At 33.2% G+C, this 25012-nt stretch overlaps 2 protein-coding genes across 2 annotated transcripts in view; one reads left to right on the top strand and one right to left on the bottom strand.

The window, feature by feature from the left end:
* Positions 1 to 36: 36 nt before the first annotated feature.
* Positions 37 to 4150, bottom strand: LOC123716312 (F-box/LRR-repeat protein 20-like). The gene is made up of 3 exons (XM_045671998.1): positions 3964 to 4150; positions 1917 to 3650; positions 37 to 1805 (listed from the first exon to the last, which is right to left on the bottom strand). Exons 1-3 carry the CDS (start codon positions 3979 to 3981, stop codon positions 1557 to 1559), a joined length of 2001 nt encoding a protein of 666 aa, XP_045527954.1. The 5' UTR covers positions 3982 to 4150; the 3' UTR covers positions 37 to 1556.
* A 1245-nt stretch (positions 4151 to 5395) lies between these two features.
* Positions 5396 to 25012, top strand: part of LOC123716472 (zinc finger protein 423 homolog) — a 53536-nt gene continuing 33919 nt past the window's right edge. Inside the window, exons 1-4 of the mRNA XM_045672236.1 lie at positions 5396 to 5435; positions 12629 to 12784; positions 15650 to 15706; positions 22291 to 22332. Of these exons, the coding sequence (XP_045528192.1) occupies positions 5396 to 5435; positions 12629 to 12784; positions 15650 to 15706; positions 22291 to 22332 (295 nt within the window). The remainder of the gene's footprint in view (positions 5436 to 12628; positions 12785 to 15649; positions 15707 to 22290; positions 22333 to 25012) is intronic.

The raw sequence follows: 25012 nt of genomic DNA, 5'->3' as shown, positions 1-25012 counted from the left end.
AATTTTGTATCGATGTTGTAATTTTTTTATTGGCGATTTAGAAACCGCATGAATTATAATCGAAATAAGAACGTTTGAACGCACGAAATTTATATCTTATTTGTGAAATAGATAGTTATAAGCAACATCTTCTAGAAGTTGTCTATTGAAAAGTTAGTGGCGCTATCTGTTATTGCAACAGTTATTGTTTCCTACATATATGAAAAATACTTGGCATGGGTAAGTTATGCCTACATGTGTATTTAACAAATATTGAGACATTATTGAGCATTTCGTGCCATTTACATAAATCAACAAATACAGATCTAAAGTATTTCATGTTTTTATTATTACGTATAAGGAAGGAATTTGTACATTTTCCGTTTAATTTACATCACTTGCATTTATGTACTATTATAGATTTGTAACGGCAGTTGTTTTATAAATTTTTACCTAATATGTCTGGCAGTGTAACTGCTAGTTAGTGCTGTATTCCCTAAGATTTTACTTATATATAAGTTCTATAATTAGAAGAATGTTTAATTCTACTTTGCAACCATTGTTAAAATTTTCAAGAGTTTATTGGGTGTTTACATCCGGATTAATTTGGTTATGTTATCTTGTAATTTTCGTGTATATAACTATATGTATCAAATTATATTTATGAGTATTATATAAAAAAAATTAGTAAGCCAAATAAATCAAATTTCTCAGATTTATTTTCAAAAAATTGCTTATAATTTGTGTACGAATTACTTTCATAGCGCCATCTCGTTAATTTGATAGACAATCATTTCAGAAGATACAAAAACAACTTTTCTTGTTTTGTCATAATTAAAAATAATTGTATCTCATGTTAAGATAAATAAGAGATATGAACAAAATACGCTGTTGGTATAATATACAAATGTATAGGCATAAATTAAGTTAGTTATTTTTAAATATAATGTAATGAAACAAATATTGGGTTTTATTAGTCTGTCCAATATTTATTAAAAATTTTAACACTGTTGACGCGAAAGTGACCTCTCAAATGAAAATGGAAGTACCGAAGATACATTTAGCAGAGGATAATTCTAAATTGACGTACAAAATATTGACTACTGACAAAAAGTTGTACTTGTATAAGGTTATACTGGGAACTCATCTGGTTCTTTTTAACAGTGGCTGTATTTCGTTTGATGTGAGAGAATTTTATTGTACCTAACAATAATTATTTTAATACCTTTAAATTATTATATTTATGTCCTGAAATACAGTTAAGTATATACCTAATTAACTTTTTTTCTCATCATATGAGTATAAGTTTTCTTGGTGCTTGCCACAAGAATATTATAACAAATTATTTATCTATATACATATTATATTAATATTTTTAACACATATATTTTTACATTTACACAAAATTTAGTTTAATTTGTATTGCCAGCTTGCCAGCTTAATTGTCTCTTTAGACATTAAAAAAAAACAGTTAGCCAAATTTTATGACAAAAATTTTCAGAAATGTATATATTAGTCCACTATTAGCACCACATACAATTGTTTAATTGAGAGGTGGAATTCAGTGTATTTTTGAACTAATGAATACGTAATTTACGCATTAGGGTAGGTAAAAAAGTTGGTGCTGGTGATCTATTTTTAACCCCATCATCAATGTAGGGACCTGGTTTTGAAAAAAGTACTGTGTGGAGGTTTGGCAATTCCATTCCTAACGTACAAACTAGTTCTGCCGACATATTACGACAGCCCTGAACATCAAGAAATGTTAACTTCTTGCAATTACTGATAATCCCTTTAATTGTAGTGTCTGTTAACTGATTGCAACCCTGTAATTAAAAAAAAAATGTGGTAACACTGAGTTGACAAATAAAACATTATTTAATTACCATAGTTCTAAGTAATAGTGATTTTTTTAAATCTATTTTAGCAATACATACCCTTAATTCCAAGTGCCTCAATCTCTTGAGCCCTCTGACAATTTCAATTACAGCATCATCTTTTAAGTTATAACAGTCAGTCAGGTTAAAATATTCAATACTAGGGCAGTTTTTGACTAGATACATTATCCCTTCATGAGTTATTTGTTGGCATCGGCTTAGGTTAAGACATACAAGTTCTTTAAATGAAAAGGCATATGTTAGACTTACATCTGTTATTCTATTACAGCCACTCATATTTAACTCTCTGAGACTCCTAAAGCGTGCCAAAGAATATCCACTATATGATTCCATGGATAATTTTTCACACAAAAGCATGACTTCATATTTCCGCTTGGCATCTCGCACAATTTCTTCTTCAGCCCTCGAGCCAAGATAGATCTTGTTGCTTGTCATGGAGCCATCATAACTTGATGTTATATTACCATCTTTTTGCCCTTCTGTTTCCACTTTACCCATACCCGTAAGGCCAGCATCCGATACTTTATCACAGTGACTTAACTTTAAAGTGTGCAAATATATTTGATTCTTGAAAATAACTTGGATTGAAGTGTCTGTCACCGCATTGAAACAATAGCTGATATCTAGCATACGAAGATTGGGCAACTTTTCAGAAATCATAATCAAACCACTCTGTTCCAAGTTAAGAGAATTTATATCTAACTGTTCCAAAATATTATTTTCATATGAACAGATACCTTTCTCTATACCTTCTTTGCTGATGAGGTCACATTGGGATATATTAAGTTGCTTTAGCTTCTTTAGTTTCTGTAATTCAGCTACTCCTAAATCTGTAACAGCTCTACATCTTTGAATGTTTAAGCATTCTAGATGTACTAAATTACTACAAATATACACTAAAGACTGATCAGTTACTCTAGTGCAGAGTCCAATATCGAGCTCTCTTAAGCAATGCTGATAGTTTGATAGTGAAGATATGCCAACATTAGTAAGTTGATCACAAGAGTGCACTTGAAGATATTGCAATTTTAGGTGTTCTGTTTCTGCTAGTGATTTAAGAGCTACACCATCAATTAATGTCTTAGAAAACAAAAGTCTTTTTATATTCTTAGCTCTTGCTGTTAAAAACTGATGTACAAAGTAAAATGTTAAGACACTTTCGGATGGATTATCATATATATTAGATCCCAGGGGATAGAATCTTTTAACAAGACCCAAATGAAATTGCAGTGAGCATCCTGATAAATTAAGTTCTTCTAATTCAGGAGCTGTCTCAACAAACCGACTGAATAATGCATCTGTAAGGTATTGGTTTCCTGCCAAACTTAAACATTTCAATTTCTTTAGACTTGTTGTGAGTAGACCTTCAGTTTTGCCTTCTAATAGGCACCCGGACATAAACAAGTCTTTACAGTTTTCAATATTAAGAATCTCTAAGTTTGTACATTTTTGTAAAATATAAACAAAAACTTTTTCTCTTATATCACAGTTTTGTAGTGTTAGGCATCTTATGTTCACACCATTTCTATCCCAAAAGCTGTTTAATTTATTAGACAATTCAACTTCACAAAATAAAAAGTTGTCATAAATAATATCAGAGTCTTCAAAGATTTGAAGTGGAGAAACTTCATCATTTAAATCTGCTTTATATAGTACCACAGTTTTATTTTTTAGGAAACTATAATCATTAGCTGCCAAGTACCAAGATCGACATGTTTCACTTGCAGGTTTTCGGTCAGATTTTGGTAAATACTTAAATATGTACACTAGTACCTGTTGAAAAACCAACGATTAAGATTATCAAGAGATTTATAATTTATATTATTATTAATTATAATTAATATAAATTATAAAACATTAAAATTGTTCATTGCGATTTGGACGTTCTAATTGCAATTTTATATTAATTAGAACAACAAATGAAGTCTTTCGTTTTCTATTTTTTTTATCTCAAGCAGGAAGATCTCGATTATGATACGTCAAGAGATAGTAGGTATCAAGGTGGTAAAAAATCACGTGAAAATAATATAGGCGAACAAAGAAAAATCACTTTGCAATGCGGAAGGAAACTCAAGCAGGTACTTACCTCGTATGGTAATTCCATTTTAAACTTTATACGGAAAACTTAAACTTGCCTTAAACATGTTGTTATACAACCTTATGATGCTTGTTTTGTTGTCACTATATAATTTTATAATTTAAATTTAACATCGGAATCTTGATGATTGTAAAGTCATAGGACTGAACAATAAGTCCGAACGTCAGTTGAAATATTAATGTTGTGACAGCTGGACGGAGTTCTACTATGACTATAAGCTGGTATTGATTGCACAGACTATAATATATATTCAACAATTACGATAATTGTCTTGAAGTATCGGATTACTAGCTTATCCCTTTGTTTAGTTTTGATGTCTTTGTTTATTTTTTCTGACGTGTAGTTTCCCAACCTTTTACTTAAAACTGGCATAAAGTCAAAACTATTGCCATAAAATAAAATAAAAAGTATCGGATTGAAAGAAAACCTTATGGGCTAATAAATATATATTATTTTGTCAAGTGGAACGTTAGAATAACATGTGAATTAGTGACCGAAAATAAGACTTGGCTTAAGGGTATTTTATAGCTGCTTGTAGTTAATAGAGGGTGGTTCGGAATAATTATTTTTTGGAAAACTGGCTATTACGTCTTTAGGATCGAAAGTTCTGTCTTTTCGAATTAAAAACAATTTATTTCACAAAAATTAAATCGCTTGCAGTCATATTATCATGTCTAAGCTATTTTTAATGGTGTTATATATCTATATACGTAATCTATATTTTTTAATGTGCCCATGCATTGATCTAAGAATTTTTTTTGTACCTAATAATAAAAATAATATAATAAGATTACTAGTAGAAATAATATTATGTACTTTTATTAAGTAACCATATCTGTTTATTGGAAAACGATACAAAATAGGTCATCGCCAATATTCTAAAAAAGTGATTATGTTAGTAGATAAAAATACTTTTCTTTCGAAATAGGTATATGTATGTACCAACATTGCATATAAAATTTATATTCTCGACTCTTGAAAAGGTTAAATTTTCGAAAATAAAAATATTATGGTATTTGTATGTTCGTAGTAGTTTAACTAAATAGTCTAAAGTTTAATTACACTAACTCCATTTCAAATGTTGTTTACAACGATGCCTCCAAATTCACCCTTACTCAGGCAATGGGTGCAAGAAACATACGGATATCTCCGACTTATGTGAGTTTGCGCGGCAGGAAATAATATTGTTATTGCCACTTGTTGGGCGCCAGTAAGCACAGAGTTGGCGGGGTGAAAGCTGTGTTTTCTAGTGAAATTTTCACGAGAAAAGCATGCGTACTTATTCCGAAAAACTTTCATATGTTTCCAAAGTTGTGTAACGGTAAAAATGAATGTAAATGTACTAAACTGAGGTTTAGATGTGGGAACATTGCAGGGAAACAACGATAGTGATTTAAAAAGTAATAAACATAATTTTGAGATGTCCAGGCGAAAGCAGGCAAAACCGAGGTCTCTTAAACGTAAGTACCAAATTACTACCACCAATCCTCGACCCCTTTTTTATTATAATTTAACTTCGTGCTCCCATTAGTTATTAGCTATAATATAATAATATTAGAAAATACCTTAAATAAGCTCGTGTCTTCATAAATACAGTTTTTAAACGAAATTAAATCTATAATTAAATACAAGTTGCCGTGTTTCCTTATAATTTCATGGTACCCATTCCTTAGTTCTAACTCATGTAACCGCGTTGTAATTACCTTTGCGTTGTACTGCAAAGGTAATTAAACGGCCCAGCGTAAAGAAGTGTAGAAATACGTCATTGTCATTTAGGCTGTAGCGTTTACCAACGGCAACTGGCTAAAAATTAACGAGCACGTCACCGGAAGGTCTAAAGTGGCGGGTGATGGACAGGCTGTGCTGCGGCTGTAGCGCCCTAATATCAACGTTTTATCAGCGACGAGACTGGCATGCGTCGCGGTTTGGCACACACACATCGGAAGATTGTTTAATTTTGTCCAAGTATGCACTAAGCACTTACTACAACTTTCATGGAGTTGATAATTAACTAAAAATGTATATAAACTGTTGATACTTTTTTAGCCCATAAACAGCGCATTTTTTAGCGCAAAAAACAATTGATCTGTTTGATGCGAGCTATCCAAATACGTTTAAGCAATTCAAGCACTATATATCCTTTTTGAATTGAAATTTTAAATTTAAATGCACAAAAATCATCGATTGACAGTAATATTTATAATAATGAATTCATCGCCTTTGTCTGCCATGTCTAGTGATTTAATTTATAAAAGAAACAAAAAATCTACGTGTTTGAACGATATAATGTTGTTAACTTAAGGTATTGATCTAGTAGAGTCTAGTACTTTCGTAATGTGTCCCGCGGGTGGCGCGGGATGCTGCGACTACTGTTGGCTCTAGGGACACCTAATGCAATACCTCTCGGTCACTCGTCTATACTTAACCAAAACATATTAAGATTCTGTATTTTTTTATAGTTTATTATTATATATTTTTTTATACTGTTATATGTTAATTAAACACTGACGGTCTTATTTATCAACGTACATTTTAGTCTCAATTATAATCTATATAACACGTACGTCTCAGTGTGAATACGCCTGTCCAATCTGGAATCCCCGTTACGCACATATACATATATATCGCACAACTGGATACTGTACAAAATATTTTTTTATGTATTTTAAATAATAGAATGAATGGCGGTAGGACTAAATACAAGGAACTTTTAATATAACTTACTTTTTTTGAGTATACACTTGAAAAACATGTGTAGATGAATTAACTTGCTCAGATTTTTTTAACTCATAACATTCAATGTTCCTGCCAGAAACTTTAACCTTCCGACTCCCAGAACTAACATTGGGTTCTGCGAGCCTCTTCACAGAATGTGTTCTACTTTGGATTATGCCACTAATATCGACCTTTATTCGCACTCCTTTACTGCTTTATTTAAGAATAAGCTAAAGCAACTATTAATGTCCTAACCCTTGTATCTTTCTTCTTTTGTTTGTCGTTGTCCTGATTTATAAACTTTGTGTTGTATTGTCTACTTAGTTATCGTTCTGCTGTCATGTTTTGCTCTGTATCTAATTTTTTTATCAGTGAAACTGTTTGTGGATATATTTCAATGTGTTCATTTTATGTTTTTATATTTTACATATGTATCTCTTTTGATTCCTAAATAAATACGTACGTACGTGCCGCGAAGTATGGATATGTCAGTGGGAGTAATTAGGGGTAATCTTTTTCAGGGCGATTATTTAATTAATTATTTCCTCATTACCTACCTTTTTTCTGTACTTATTGTACATTATTATTGTTTAATATTTAGCATGGCTATATAAAATTAGTTGGACTGCTTCCGCAACTCCGTCTCCGCAGAAAGAATAAGGTGTATCAATTAGTATAGAAGAAATTCGGTCAAAGGGTTTGTAAAGTAATTTTTTTTTAAGCTCCCTTAGATTTTATTGTATTGAAGACTTACCTACCTACCTTACCTAGAGTAAGTCATGTGGGTGCATTAACATGTCAATTTCAGTGGGGGTCCCTCATGTAATCGAATTAAAATTTTACATTCACTGAAAACGTTAATCCTTCGCTGTCCCCGGCTGACTATAAAAACAAATTGGCCCGTCTTGAATTGTTAATAACGAGAACAATGGCAAAAGGTATTCCTAAATCTACTAATACTTCCTACACGAGGCTCACGAACTTTTCAAAAAATAGCAGAATGTTGTTTTTGGAAAATATTTATAAAATTGTCTATAACCTCGTTGTTTATAGTCATCAAAAGTAAATTGCAGATGTGTTAAACAATGTTGCACGGGTTATAATTTACATTTCCCGATACAAGTCTTTGAAATTGTTAAAAAAGTCGCGCAATACATGTGCTTAGGCTAAGATGGAGATTTTCATTAATAATTAAACTAAATTTTTGCAAGACTTGAACGATAAGGTTGCGGGTGGGGTTGCGCGTCCATAAAACTTGTTCAGGCTCCGCTGAGGACTCCCGCGAAATTTCCCTTGGGTGGCGCGCACCTCCCGCCTTTGGGAAATACTGTGAGGCCATATCATAACAGTTTTATGTAGATTACGACCTAGTCTATTGCTAGGCACTAATCATTTAATTTTCTATTATGAAAAAAAAATTTCCTAAATACCTTGATAGATATGATTTTAATGTTTTTCAAGTTGCATTTATTTTCCTACTAAAATTTCTAAATCAGCCATGTAACAAAGCGATTTACCAACACACACACAAGAAAATGGAATTTAAAATCTCACGCACTGTCACGGCAACCTAGTGGTTTCGCCTTGCCTCGTTCTTTTTTTTAATTAATGGGGGATTTTGAATATTGTGAGCTAATTTTTAAAGAAAAAAAAAAATAAAAATATATTAATGCAATCTGTAAAACCAGTCAAGTATTCTTTTTGCATTCCCAAGCGAGCACAATAAATCACTCACGTGTTTTCACGCAAAAAATCCATAAAGGTACCGCTACCGTGAGGTCTGACACATTTACAAATACGTATAAAACCTCATTGTGTATTCGCTTTTAAATTAATTAAAAATCTAATAAGTAATTACACAATCAAGTTGTATTAAATCGCGGTTACATTTCGTGGCCTATTTTTTACACCTTTCTTGTTATTTTTTATTTACCTGGTTTTTGGTCTGGTTTGAACTTGAAAAGTAACCGAAATAGGAATTAGAAAACATGATAACAACTAGGTTTAATATCAAGATCGTAAGTGCTACGTAGATATAAGTTTAGATAATATAATAATAATTATGAAGCAATGAATGACTGGATCGTAAGATTATATAAGGGATTTCATAAATGTTAAAAGTTTGTATCATATTGTCACTTTTAGGTATATTAAACTACGCCTTAGATAGGGAGCTTCTTTCATCTATTGTTACACCATTACTAATTATATACATAAATAAGCGAAGGCACGCCTCGAAACTAATTTTCTTTTTATACACTATGTAAATCGAAATCCACTAGTGCAACATGATAACAAAGTTTTCATTTGATATTAGGTATCACGCTAAAACTACTTTAAAGAAAATGGTTGAATCTTGTATAGTAATTAATGTACAACGTAATTCCACGTACGTACACAACGTACTTCTAGTCGCCAAAAACAGTATTAAAATATATAAAAGCTAGATTAAGGAGTGTAAGAGAGATATTGTTTAAAAATATCACGATCTCCCCCAGCGTGGTGGGGTCCCAGTGGATGCGAAGTTGCCGCCCGCCCACGCCCCGTCCTTGGGGACGTGGCCCGCCAGGTCCCAGGAGACCCCACTCCCTACACCCCATCCCTGAATCCCGGCAAAACAACCTTCATATTCCATTTTTAATTGAGAACTACTCTTTTGAAAGAACCTTTAAATTCAGGTTAACAAAATTTATCTTTTAATATCTTTACGCCAGTTTATCTTAATTAGGATTTTCTAACTGACCGAACCGTCTTAACGTGGTACTCTTGGTCAGCTGCGTTAAATTCTTGGGGCGTGAATGTTTCGGTTGGACGTTACAGAAGGTTCAAAATAGCTTGTTTGCAGGCGCTAAATCTTTAGTCCCGAATGTGAATCTTACCCACATTGCGCTCAGGTGTCCCTCTAGGTATTCTATTTAATAGGCCTAAGCAATACCACTCACGAGAGAATTGCTGCGTGCTGTTAAGTTCTAGTCTCTAACAAGGCCACTGTTACGTCAAAGACGTATTCTTAAGTCTATTCCGTAGGGCATTGTCCTAGAAATTTTAGACCAATAATCATGTACTACACTAAAAGCGAACTTAAGGGTATATTCCTTTAATAGTTATTGTTAAAACAACGTGTTTATCGTATGCCATTTGACCGTTCTTTGTGGTGCATACCGTGCGAGAGAATTAACTATTCAGGAAATTTTTAGCGCCACTGTTTTTTTTATAAAAGCTGTCCTCACAACACTAACAATACCATGCAGTACTGACGTCATTTCATGTACAAAGAATAATATAGATATATCAGGCAGTTGCACTTTCCATAGATTTTTTTTTTATTAATCTTCAGAACTAGAGAAATTACCATTAACCGGAGTGGTCACATAACAGTTTGAAGTGATCCAAGATAATTCAAGGGCCCCGAAGGATGCTCGACAACATTAAAATTACAGTTTCCAAGGTATTAAAGGAAATGAGCTGGGCTGGAGCGTTATTATTCCTTTGTGTTCCTTCATTGTGGATACTTAATCATAGTTATTAGTATTACATACATCTAAACGGGTGCCTGTGGAATAGGTCGTTTCTAAACTGTTTTAGTACTAACTTATGTAGTCTGAGTAGAAGCCTGTAAATATTATCGTCATAGATCTAGACGAACAGTTATGATTTGTTTTCTTTTGTTTGTTTAGCTAACAATTACGAGTAAGTTATGTATGGAAAAAAAACTGAGAGAACTTATTGATTTTTGTTTGCACGAATTTCCGCCAAAGTAGTGAGCTTCAGTTCTGTATAATAGTTATTAGTTTACACATTATCCTTTAATTTTGATTGGTCTTATTTTCTTTTAAATTGATAATGATAATAAGGCTGAGATTCAGAGAGGGTATTGTGAATTGTGAGTCGGTCGTAGCCAGTGCTAAGCTGAGTCGCGGCCTAGCCGAGTTAACATAATCTTATTAAGAAACATCCTTCTTGTCAAACTTCGAAGTCTGGCTTCTATTGTTTTTTGGTATGATTACACAGACTTTTATAAATTTTTTTATACAAATCTGTGAAACCAGATAAAAGTGTAATAGTCTTTCTTGGCAAAACGTATTTAAACATATTAGGTTCACTTGAAACTGCAAGAAACATCCGTTTGAGAGAATAGTACTGTAAGGAGATAATAATTTCAAGTATAAAGGATGTAAAAAGTTTTTTTATAAATAAATTAAAAAGACGTGCGAATTTTTATTTCTTAAATTTATTTTTTGTACAATTTGATAAACATTAAATCCCCCATCATTATCTATATTTGTAATGATGATTGTTTTCGTTTGCAGCTTAGTTTCACTGAAGTCACCAATTACTTTATATTATAAACTAAAGGTAAATTAAGTCTTATCTGAATTGACTTTAAGCGTTTCTAAGTACAAATATGAACATGTAAAAGTATAGGGAAACTACGGGAGTCTTAGTTCGCGTTTAATCTCGCTCATGAGTAAATACTTCATATAAGAAAATAACTTATGCCGCTCATAATCACGTGATACAATTGCATTTTAATGCAATTATTAATTAGTTTAAGAAAAACACTTTTTGAACGGATTGAAGCTATGTATTATTATTAAAAAGTAATAATTATTTACATATTTCTGCACGCTGGAAAGCACGCGAAACGTCGTTTTTTTTTTTAAATATAGAATTATGTAAATAATTATAAGTTTTTAATAATAATACATAGCTTCAATCCGTTCAAAAAGTGTTTTTCTTAATGTGTAACAGCTATGTCAACAAAAGATAATACTATTAATTTTTTCAATAATATTTTATTATAGATTTTACAATACATATTTTCACCAATATGTGGTCAAAATTGAATTGGCAATAGCATTGCTGATGTTTTGGTGCAATTCATCCCTTGTGGCATATTTCGGTTGGTGCTAGTATGTTTATAACTCGAGGGTCCTATATGCTATATTACACCTATTTGTTTGTATTGGCGGAAGTAGCATTGAGGCTTTATAGTCGATTGATGGAACGTTTTTTGATCACAAATATTTTAACTTTATACTGCTATTATTATACTTTGCTGCTGTATTTCTTATTTCGTACCTAATAGTTATAAAGTTATGTTTTTAGTAAATAAACTACAGACGTGCTAAATTAAAACATTTTATATAAGTATTATATAATGTCGTACATTTGGCAGCAAATTAATTATATTAAAAACTTCGTTAAATATTACATTTATTTAACGAAACGTAATGACGCGATCCGCGTAATTTTGTGGACAATGTTAAGTCTTTAATAGTCTAATCAAAGTAGATGTACAAGTATGACAGTTTATGCTTAACAATACGGTTAATAAGTTGGGCTCGATAGGTTGATTAAGGCATGGGGTTAGATTTAAAGAAAATTCCGTAGCCTGTGCATAGCAACTATTTTTTTTTTATTATTATTGAAAGCAAATTATATTTAATCACCATTCTACATCTGGTAATATTCTTTTTATAAGTGTAACTTTTTAAAACGTGATTTTATATAACTTCAAAACATTAATTCTATACGTAACACAAACGCTTAACAGTATTTGCAACATCCTTTGCTACAGAATCTTCTAAATACCTAAGTTAGCATCATAACTGAAATTATTGATGGTTTTCACAATAACTGAAATCGAAAACGTGTAACGATGTTAGGAACATTAAAGGGATTTGCTCCCGCAGTCCCGAGCCATTCCTGTTATTGTGCAATGCAATGCTCAAATTTCTGGAAAACCCTCGCTTAAATAAACCTTATGACTTGAGCAAAAATAAAATTATCTTTCATTCGTTTCGCTTTAAACCAAGGGTTATGGGAGCAATTCAATGCCGTTGAATAAGCCTTAGTAAGCGGCACGTAATATTTTATAAAAGCTAGTATGTTTATAAGATGGGTTAAACATTAAGTTACTTACCTTAATTCTCAGCTGATGAAGACGACTGGCCAGGAGGAACATTGGATGGTGTTGATAATGATGTCGAAGAAAGAACAAAAGCAAAAGCCTGTGGTAGCGGCGAACAAGAAGTATCCAATGAAAGTGAGGTAGCAGCCGACTCGGACCACGATGAAGAAATATTTGATGGTGTGTATTTTTTATTTCTGCTTTAGTTTTATCAAGATTTATTTCTATTTAGAAGAAGAAACCAGAGGCATTTTGTCTGGTCCTCCGATTTCTATGTGCCATTTACGTCGTCGGTTTTTTAGGTCTCAGGCATGCCCGTTTCCTCACGCTATTTTACTTCACCATACGAGCGAATGTTAAAGGCGCATATACTAGAGATTTGTTCCCGCAGTCCCGAGCCTTTCCTGACAGAAAGTCCATTGGTGTAGCGCCGGGATTCGAACCTACGACTTCAGGGATGAATTCAGTGTTCTCTACAAATAATTGCTTATTTAAATTGTGTAGAAAGAGCAGGTTCTACGTTGATCCAAAAGTTCAAGCAGAAAAGTCATCTAGCTACTTAGTCCATCTTTTAGAAGATTTAGAGGATACTAATTTTATTGTGATAATGAAAGATTATTGTTTATGTTGTGATAACCATATGAAATTGGCGTTTTGTATGGGAGGAACAATAAGTCGATGTTTTTTTTAAATATAATATTAATCGACGTATGTCCCATTGCTATCTTAGATGCACTTTAGCCATCTTATTAGGTAGTTAATTGATCCCTTTACCAAAACACTAAAATCAATAAATCAATAAAATCTTTGAAGGCCGTTTCGACTGCCTCATCAGAGTAGAATTTTGTACCTTGCAAAAAGTTATCCAATCTGTTGGAACAACGTTGGCTTGGCTGGGTTCAGCCATTGCCTTGAGCTCTTTAGATTATCGTACAGGATCCACTTTTCATCACAGGTAATGATTCAATTTAAAATCCCTTCATTATTGTGCCTGTTGAGTAATGTAACGCAGCAGTCGACGTACGTTTGTTGATTTGCTTCACTCATTTTGTGAGACCCACCTTTCAGGCGTTTTCACAAACACTGCAGTTACCTCAGATGAAGTTTGTGTTGTATCCGCCTACAATTCTTCGTTATCAACTTTGGTCTTCGGCCGTCCACGGGGCTTGTTCTGCAGTCGAAATTTCCAGAACGAAAAAGTTGGAACAAAAAAATGTACTGTGTTTTCTGCGACACCGCCGCCATACTCATTATTTATACTTTGAGTTGTTTCTGCAGCACTTTTTTACATTCGCACATTATTTTATATTATCCATTTTATAAACGGAATGACGTAAAGAAAAAAATAAATAAAACGGCAAAATTAAATGAATCATGATTTACGAAAAACGAATGCACGAGTAAATAGCTGTTAAAAATTTAATTTTGAATTCCTAACCAAAGGAACATTTGTTAATAACATTTCCATATGTAAGGTCCTAATGTTATGGTAGACATCCCGTCTATAATTATTCCCCATAAGATAGCAATAGATTGAATATCATTATCGGCCCTTTCAATTCATATGAACGCGAACTATTATATATTTTTTTAGAATAGATCAGAAATATGCCTAACTCCATAATTTTAATAGAGGCATAAAGGAGTGGTTGACAGTTGACACTGACGTACGGCCACGGATAAGAGATGACATACGAGTCTCGCAACTGCAATGGGTGCGAACATGGAAAACTATTATACTAGAAATACTTCATGTTTAAGACGTCTCTAACTCCAATTTTTAAATACATGTTGTTAGAGTTTTATACCAATAGTAGCAGTTAGACTGACAATACATACAACAAGGCTGGTTTAAGATAATGCTTTAATATTAGCGCTACAAATAAACACAATGTTGAATTTTGGTACTGTTTGATAGGTTGTCCTATACCAAATAAACAGTAAAATTCTAAAAAAACTAACGAAGATTTATTCATTTATATACCGGGTTTGTTACTGAAAACTAAAGTAGCTTATTTACAGCATAACTATATATTGCGAGCAAAGCCGCATATAGAGTTCTATAGATACATATATACATAGATCTATCAGAAGCCCTTCTAGTAGTCTCTACATTCTATGATCGGTGCCTGTAATGCACTGACAGAGTCCCGCTCTATTATTTTGAGAATGTACTGCAGTGGTCAGTTAGCTTAGCGGCTTGCTATTTTCCAAGCTATAATTGCTATATACACCAACAATATGAACTAATAACTACGTATATTACAAATCCTACCAAAGTATGATATTAATTTAAAAACAAAATATAGTTTTTTTATATTTATTTAAGAAAATATTAAAATTAATCAAATTGCAAAAGTTATTGATTTAAAGTTATCTACTTATACTATATTATAAAATCTCTCAATCCGTAATTGCAGCTGACTTTTGATGCGTAAAAACAACTTATTTAAGCAATATATTAGATACTTTTGTGAAATTTTATTGTCAATGATAAGTTTTTAAAATAACTATTTTATGATTACACATTAAAAATCTTGTTGATTAAAGGGCTTAGGTGTCCCAAATTGCTTTAATAACTTAAACAGCCAGTGTTATAACTCAATGGAGATTGATTTAGTCGCTGTTGCGGCAACGTCTGCACCCAGCACTTAGTCAACTGTCAGTTACAGGCGCACTTCAGTCACGGTCACCAGAGGTCATTTATCGTCAGATTAGAGTATTGACGAGCGAATGCATGACTTATGTCTATCATACAGCTCTATGTCGTCACTCGACATGTGTTCCTTTTTAAAGCTCCTGAATAAAAACCACAGAATATTTCTTTATATAATTTCAATTATTTAACGGTACAGTGTTTCGTGTAGGTTAATTATAGATATTATGTATTCTCGAGAAATACAGAAATCGATAAACCGCTGATAATTTGTAGATGCTGTGAGAGATATTGTACCGAATAATATAATTTATTGTAGCATAAAGAAAGTGAGCTGCAATTACGTATTGAATTGAATGATTGTATTTTTAATATATATGTTGTTACAGATATAGAAGATGATTGTCCAAATAAATCTTCGGAAGCACTGGACTTAGGAGTAGCAGGTAATTAGAACCATATCTGTTTATATGCTTAAAATATTGTCGGCAAGAATAAATTAAGAATTATATCACGCCCGAGGCCAAGGCGATTATATATCTCCTTTAAGTATCCCTCTTAGAGACCAAAAGTGCGTCATTTTATCCACAAGTTCGTTGAAATTCATAAGGCTACTAAAATAAAGAGCAGTTTTTCCGTGCTCTCCTTAGAGCGTCGCTATGCGTTTTTACTGCGGTTTAACGCTCTTTTTACAACTTCGTCAAAGGGTGTGTTGCCTCGCCGCCCGCCCGGTGCTTTACGACTCTGTCCTCGCTTATCTCGACACCATTTGTGGTAAATCTCCACAACTCCTTGGACTTCAAATATTTACATGCTAATTCATAGTCGATGGGCCCGAGATTATAAATAAATTGGCCGCAAAGGTCCATCATAGACCTCCGCGTACTTTATCTACGTCGACTTGAAACTTTTGAACAGCCCTGGAGGCACTTTATTACAAACGTTGTTCATTACGGCGTTTTTATGCCAAGGTATAGTGCCTTCTATCTTTGAGAAACGTCAGAACTGTGTATTTTATAGGCACCTAACAATCGAAGATTTACGAAGAACACACTTTAAACAAACGAACTCCGATTCAGCACCCTCAGAAGTACATATTGTTCATTCTTGTCTATTGTGATGACGGAGATATGTTTTAAAACGTCCTTTGTTTCATAACTCGCACATTTATTTGTATGTTTCGAAAAATGAGTAATTTTTACTACTGAAGGATTTACGTTGTCGCAGTACTGTTGTTAGGCCAACACGAGCGGTGCGCAAATGTATTCTCTGCGGGGGTGATGGGAGGCGTGTGCGGGGAGAAGGGGGCCGCCGGCGCCGCTGAGCCCGAAGTTGGGCGCGTGGGCTTATTCCCAAGGGAACCTGATGCCGGGACCGCACTCGGTTCCTTGGCGATCGTGTCGAAAAACAGAACGTATTGTAAAAATACTAATATAAGAAGTACACAGAATGAACCTATAAATAAAGTTAATAATTTTAGTTGTATATAATAAAATGTTTATTGTTATAATTTACAAGGAAATCTACTGTTTTTTAAGTTCATGTAGAAGAGTAAGATTCAGTATGCGACTCTCATTCATGAGGTCGTAGGTTCGATCCCGCGCTGTGCACCCATGGACATTCTTTCTATGTGCGCATTTAATATTTCTCGAATGGTGAAGGAAAACATCGTGAGGAAACCGGCTTGCCTTAGGCCGAAAACGTTGGCGGCATGTCAGGCACAGGAGGCTGATCACCTGTAGCGCCACTGTTTATTTTTTACTTTAGAAGAGTAATAGGAAACTGGATTCAGGAATCCAAAAAAGTTGTTAATCTAAGTCAAAATGCAATGGCATTTAGATGTTAACTAAGATGAGCAATCCGAATAATTTCGGTCGGGCGACGGACGCCTCAGTAGGAACGTGGCTAATTAAATGCCGATCGGTATTAGGACGGGTGTTTCAGAATTCCGTCCGGTGATAAACCGGCAACACCGCACAACATGCCTGCAACTCCACAATCCTAAATTCTTCGCGAACTTGTCTCAAATTTGCCAACAATAGAGATATGTTTCATAACAATTATATTATAAGCACCATAGTATGGACGCTATTATATTGCATCCCAAACAAAATTTTATAGCTTACCTTCTTCGTAGTTATATATCTCTTTTATGTTAAAAATAGATTATATTTTTTAGTTTCTTTTTATTTTATTTTATTAAATTATTCCTACACCTACTCATTAAACAATATTCAAACAATTACATTATACACAAAAGCCGAAAAAGGAATACACATTCAAACATAAACATAAAGCATAGTTTTACCTATTTATACAAAAAATATAACCAAGTACAAATTCATACTAAATTCTAGATTATAAGTTCTAAGATTCATTGATCATTATAATAAATATTTAATATAAAGGAAGAATAACAAAGCCAATATTAATAAAAGATACCAGAGTTTTTTAAATATTTTTAAAGCATTCTTTAGTCACATTAAATATATCTATATTAATAAAGTATATACATATGTATGTAGGTTCTGTGCAGTGTTAGAGGAGCCAGTTTTGGTATTCAAATGTATGCGACCTATGAGCGACTGCTGCATGAAAAATTAAGAAGAGTAGAAAGTACTCATTTAAGTTTCTTTTTGTTATTTTATGTAACACAATGGCAGTTCGGCCCTGGTAGATCCCAGGTGGCGCGGCCGCAGCGTTTGGAATTATCACATAGTGGAGAGGCGAGCGGGCGGCGCGCGGGGGGTGGACCCAATACATTCGTCACAGGCCCACCATTAGGCATTTAGATATTATCAGCACCCGCCAGGGATAACCCGCGACCTGATGCCATCATTGTTCCAATGCTTAATTACTAAAAGTGGTTAACTTTAGGCAAAAAGTCAATTGTCTGCTTAATGGCCTGTCGCTTCATGTGTCCCACCCCAGATCCCAGGTGACGGGACGGGCACACTTTCCACCGTCTCAGGGGATTAGCCGCACACACTCGCATGTCTGTAGCTCTATCTGTAGCTAGGTAGTTTCTTGTGGAGAATGGAACCTACTCCCAAGACATTTTCACTTAATGATATTGTCTAGTACGAACCTAGTTAACGGAGCGTTGTTACTGATTATTTAACTGCTCTTTTATTAAACAGTTAAATGAAGGTTTATTAGTTATAAACAAATAAATATATTTCATTCACCTTGATTTTTATCGAGCCATCGTATCTGTTATTTCCTTAATCATTCTAATTGGTAAATAAAAAAAAATCATTCCATATATCCAACAAAGTATATACAACAATATTTATACTAAATATTTGTACTTGCAAAAAATATATGCAAATATGATAACGACGCCCAGTCAAAATTCCATATTTCTTTCTATTATTCAGCGGTATCTATAATAATGACAGACGATGTAAAATAAGTTAATAAAGTGGTCGTTTTTAACGTGTACGCAAACTATTTATCTTAAACGTGACTGAGGAAAGTTTTATAGTATGTGTCAAATAAACATATAACTTATCTAAGTTAATTAAGTTAACCTAGAAAACCTCAAAGGAGGTTATCAATGCCACGTATATTATTTTAAATATCATCTCACGATTATTTCGATTTTTTATAATGGTTTTGGTTTTAAATAGGTACACTATTACGTGTCCTATGTAGAGCCCGACTTGTGATTAATACAGCCGCCGGGGAATCCCAGCTGATTGCTGAGCCTCCCTGGACATTAGACTAGGGTAACATTCCACTTTGTTATCTAGTAATTAATATTTAGGAGGGATATTTTCGGAAATATGCGTTTTTAGAGACTACAATGGTGCGTTGTAATATATATTATAATGAATGGCGTTTATTTTTAAAATAATAATAAATAAATTTTCAGTAATATTCGTATAGAATGAGCAGTGTTGGCCAAGTGGTTTTAGCGTGAGACTCTCATCCCTGAGGTCGTAGGTTCGGTCCTGGACTGTGTGCTTTTTTTTCTTCTTTCTTTCTATGTGCGCATTTAACACCCGCTCGAACAGTGAAGGAAAACATCGTGAGGCTTGCCTTAGACCTAAAAAGTCGACGGCGTGCGTCAGGCACAGCAGGCTGATCTTCTACTTGCCTATGAAACAGATACAGAAATCTGAGGCCCAGATCTAAAAAGGTTGTAGCGCACGAAGTTGTAGCATTCGGTACAGTACAAGCTATACATTAAACTTACGTATAGTAGCGTTACCCCTCATTGGGTCTTTGTCTCAAACTTATAATCAGTCTTAGCCTGACATACATCGTTGACTATTGGGTCTACTACTATAATGTGTCAGTTGTCTTACGAAGTTTTATTTCACCGCATGAACAAGTTATTGTATATGTATTATTGGTTGAAGACATAGAAGTCTATCTGCTCACAAGCTCAGAGTACTTGCACGCTTCAACACTATTCACTACGTTGTACGTACAATCATCGAGTATCTTTATTTATATAAAACATGAAATGTATAGTTTAAAATATTTATTCTATAATTACTTTATATTAATAGTATACAAAAAATGCAATAATTTATAGTTTCCACATAATTACTCACCTGTGTCACAAGCTAATTTAATAAAACTAATTTACTTAAAATCAAATATTTGACTTTTCTACGAGGATATTTTCTACATAATCCCATATAAATGTTAATATTGTTTCGATACTACGTTAAAGTACAACTTTTGATTATATTTGTAAAGTGTTTGAATTGTGTTTTATACACGTGGTACAGAAATTTAATGCAATCGATTTCAATGTTAAATTCCAAAACGTCTTTATTTTGATCAAAGGATGAATACATACATAATTACATTAACATACATAGACCATGAAATGCTATCATTAAAATAAAATATTGGTATTATTTTAATTAATTAATAAAACCTATTTCCGATACAAAATATGAAATACTTTGAGTTCCGTTCTCCGGGCATACTGAATGGTAATCTGCCCGTCAGAATAACACCTTCAGACTGAATGGCTACGCGAAAGGTAGATTCCCCTGGGGGCAGTATGCTCAAGGCGGCAGAAAATTAACGGTCTCCCTTGGGAAATCTAGCGGGAGCCAGAGAGCCTCAAACCGGCCGCGCCCACTCTACTGGGATCTATTTAATATCCTATATTGCAGTGCACCTGAACATAATAATATTTCAATACTCTTTATTTATAATTGGCTCATTGGTTTGCGGTATACGTTCTTTTACGTTCAAACGTCGTGGGTTCTAAGAGAAACATAAATAAGAAACATTGAATGTTAATAATAAACAATGTTATATATTTATATTTTTTTTCCAAAGCTAAAATTCCTATTTAAAAATATCCTCTTCCTGATTTCTTAAATAATCGTGTACCGCGGCGACAACTGCGACCTCATCTTCAGATTGATCGCCCCTGAGATGTTCCTTTAACCACGTAAATAGGTAGAAATCAATAGGAGCTTCATCCAGAGAATATGGAGGATGTTCCATCAATGTTTTTCGTTTCCGGGTCAGAATGGTGAAGCCATGTTTCGTTTGAACTTAACACACCAACACGCAATTGTAGAATATGGAGGAGCATGGACCCCTAATGTTAATTTGAAATCTTAATTTTTCCAGCTCCGTAGTAATTTTTTTTAAGAAGAGGTAGTTTATAAACGCGTGAACTTGAAGTTTATCTATTCCAACACAACGCAAACGACTTTAATCATAAAAAAAGGGAAATGCTTTCAGTATTATTATTATATCTAATGTCTGTGGCTATTGCTGTCAGTATTTTTGTTTCTTTCCAAGGAGAATGTAATGAATTTCATTATTATATTTAATAAATATCCCTCATTAGTGTGTTAATAATTTAGGCCTTAATTTGTTAACGGTTAAAAATGTAACGAAACAAAAAATTACACATAGCACTTCGACCAATCTTTCATATTTTAGAAGTCGATTACAAATGGAACAAGTGTAGCTACCTTTAATGTAAAATGGATCCTTTTTTGTAATTCATAAAGTAATCTTGTTCTCTTTTTATAACATTATACTGAGAAAATCTTTTCCACAGTGGGATTTTCTATTACGAGGTGAAACTTTAAATAGGATTGGCTTTTCGAATTTTAAACAAGGGAACATTGACAGGCATGGTGAAAAGCCCACAACTGGATTACAGGAGACCCCACTGAGCTTAGAATTTTTACATAGTGTGAGCACTCTTTGACGTATGTCAAGTTGCATTATCGTCACCACTAAAATAGATTTTACTTTAAAAAATTGTAAAAACACGTAATTATTGTATCCCTTCGCTGTCTATTACGTGTCTGTACAGAGGTAAACGGTTTAATTCCTTTAAAACAATTTATTAAAAATACGTAAAATAACAAGAAACAATACAATTTGAACATGTAATAACTATCAACCATCACTTTCAGGCAACCCGAAAGGAGGAAAAATGGTAGTAAATTGTGAAAAATTACAGGAGTCCAAAACTTATCTTAAACTAATCATTAGATTACAATATAATTTAAAAAATCATAAAATAAACAATAACAATTATAAATAATTAAAATAATTTATTAAAACATGAAAGTCTCACGGAATAAGACAGAAGATAGCTGAACAGGAGAAACGCTAGCTTAGAATGTTTATATTATGAAATGGAATTTTGTCCGATAAAAAAACGATTGCTTGCGATTCTAGAGCGTAACTGAAATTCTAAGTGAATTTTTGGGTGTGCGCACAATCTGTACTTGTATGAAGTAGATCACATGAATTATGAGTGAATTCTCATAATTTTAAATCACTTATTACGCCTTAGAAGTGATAGGCATGTGACAATGCAATGTGATAATTGAAAACAAGGTACATGCGTGTGTCCCACACCACATTACATTGCACCTTCTTAATTCTTTACGTCAATAAGGAAGCTGTGTAAGCTAGTAGAGACATCTTTATCAGCGAATAGAATCAATATTCACCTATCACCTCTAAAAATTAATAATTTAATAGGCTACCATTTGACATTTCTAAAATAATATTTGTGTTTCAGATGAAGATATCAAATCAGAAAGCCGAGACAGTTTCGAATCTGGTGAGTTTTCATTTCATAAATATTAATTACTCGAAGTTGTTTTATGGACATTGAGTTGAGGATCGCGAATTAGAATTTTGATAAGTAAATGGCTATGATATATCTCCCATGTTACATAGTATTTCTAACACCTACTATTAGTAGGTATTATATATACCTACTTTACGCGAGTACTGCACATTGTACTGAATTAAAGGATAACGTTAATGTAAACATAACTCGAATGATTTACATTTTTTGCATAACTCCACGTTTCAAGTGCTTTAGAGACTGGTAATGAGTTATATTCGCGTTTATATCTGTTTAAAAAGTTTTGTTTCCATGTTTTAACTGTAACACTAATATTTTGTAAAGGAATAAAACAGTAGCAAATATCTTCTTAATAGAAACAGATCTTTAGTTATGAATACAAACTATCCTTCTATGTATCCTCTTTACGGACGATTTTTTTTCGAAGTTATGTAATATTATTAAAATGTATACCTACATAATTTTTAAAGTTTTAACAAAAAACAAAAAATAAATTTCATCGGTAAAGAGGATATTTTATTATTTAGGGCATGTTCTGTATATCGACGATAAGCACCGCGATTCAGGTCTTGTTTTGTAATATGCCACAGAGTCCTAGCGGGAATCTTGTTTTCTCGCGATAAGATTTTTTGCTTCCTAATGGGGTTTCGACGAATTTTGGAGTTAACAGCATTAACAGCCTTTGTAGTTCTAACAGCCCACCGCTGCTCCGATCTTTTCTGGTCTTCGACAGACGAAGTGTTGTTGTATCTGTTGATATTACGATATACGAACATATGGTTGATACCAAGCTTTGAATAATGAATAAAAATAATGTCTGGAATATGACCGACGGCTCCATCGTTATGTAAGGCGATTCCTGCAATCCTATTTTTAGCACCCCATTCCGTATTCTAATTTGATAATGGACAGGAAAAAATATGTGAAATGGCGCAAATCGATTAAAAAAAATATACGTGTTTCAAATTCAAAAAATAATTGAATAGTTAAAAAGTTAAGTTAGTTAAGTATTTATGACTAGTTATATAAATTTAAAAAAAGTTTTATCATCTACCGCATTTAATGATGTGTTTTTTTATTTAAAAGAGTTGTATAAGTGTACGCTTAGCCTGGTCGCAATACAGACGAAAAGATAAAATGAACATAAAGTTGAGGAACAGATATCCGCGCTCAGAGGAATCGTAGTTTCTCTCTGGGCGACACTAAACCGTGTCTATGACTTGAAACACGCCGTTGTGAAACCAGCTCATTTTACAGCTTAACCTCGATGTCCAGTAGAATCGTTTACTAGAACGACCAGATACATTATTTAATTGGCAAAACATGGGATGTTTATAATAGTAAAACTCACTTCTGGTTAGTTTTATGTCAAAAGTCCTTATTGAGATTTGCGGCTCAGGAATAATATATGACACAAACTGGCTTATACTTAATATATAAGTTTTGTCTTAGATATTCAAACTTTACTATTGTAAATTTCTTCTTAAGACTTCTGTTTAACCATATTTCAACTACATTAATTAAGATTTTTTTAAATTTGACTTTTAAATGTCTTTATTTAAATCGTCAATAGATTATTTATTTATTCCTGTTTTTATTGAATAGGGAGCGTTCAAATATTACGTCACGTTTACGTACGCAAGTTTTAGAGATTCTTGACCCCCCCTCCTCTCATAACCCAATAGCAAAACGTTTCGTGATCACCCTGTGGCTCTTTATACCTAAAAGTTACCATTAAAAAAAAGTACAGGTGTAAAGTACTGGAAAGTTGATTATTTTCAATAACGCGTATCTCAATCCCCGCCCCGCTTCGTACAACAAGATTTTACAAGAGAACCCCCTCCCCCAAATACTTGAACGCTCCCATATATCTTTTACAGTTTTCTGCGAAATTCAAAGTTAAAATCATTCTACTTTGGTGGGATCTAGAAATCATATAAAATCAAATAATAGAATTGAATTGCTAAAACAGCAAAAGGGCGCATCGGCAGGCGGTTGGGAAGTTAGAATTAAAACGGACGCCCGAAATTGTGTACAACGTTCGTCACTTAGCGATGACCGAAGTAGCCTTCTAGTCACACCTTTATATTTAGTAAGTTTTTAATTTGATCAACAATCGGAATCTAAAATAGAAAATAGAATAGCTACGTTCTATACAACTGCATATTTTGTAAAATTATATTTTTGTTAAAATGATGGTTCATCAGGTAGATAATAATCAGTCAACTTATGTTTAGATGGTGCCATGGTTTGTCCGAGATTAGCACGACTAGGTTGTTTTTTAAATCCAAGGATTATTTACCATTCTAATAAAGGCTTTCTCAAATCAGTCCAAAAGTTTATTACGAATATATATTTCTTTATATAATGTTATAGGTATATTTTAGAAGATAGTTTTGACGATGTCGTTACCAACCAATAGTTCAAATAATTTAGTGATATATGTATGACAATATGTATATGTAAAATATATATGTATTTCGAATTCCGCTATTAGGAATGATCCTTAAGATATTTATGCTACTTTACCATTATTACTTAATCTCATAAGTGGTGTCAAGTAGAAACGTAACGTACTTTTGAATTCCTAGGTCCCTAAAACGTATAAGCAAACAAACGCGTAATTCGAGATAGGCATTTACCTTATATA

Source organism: Pieris brassicae, chromosome 11 (genome assembly GCF_905147105.1).
Source record: "Pieris brassicae chromosome 11, ilPieBrab1.1, whole genome shotgun sequence".
NCBI classification, from domain to species: Eukaryota; Metazoa; Arthropoda; class Insecta; order Lepidoptera; family Pieridae; genus Pieris; species Pieris brassicae.
The sequence above is the reverse complement of the archived record's forward strand: the minus strand, read 5'-3'. Positions and strand labels throughout refer to the sequence as shown.

Coding starts and splice junctions, on each gene's coding strand:
- LOC123716312 (XM_045671998.1), bottom strand. Junction 1,806..1,916: donor TGAGGCACTTGGAATTAAGG/GTATGTATTGCT, acceptor TTTTAATTACAG/GGTTGCAATCAGTTAACAGA.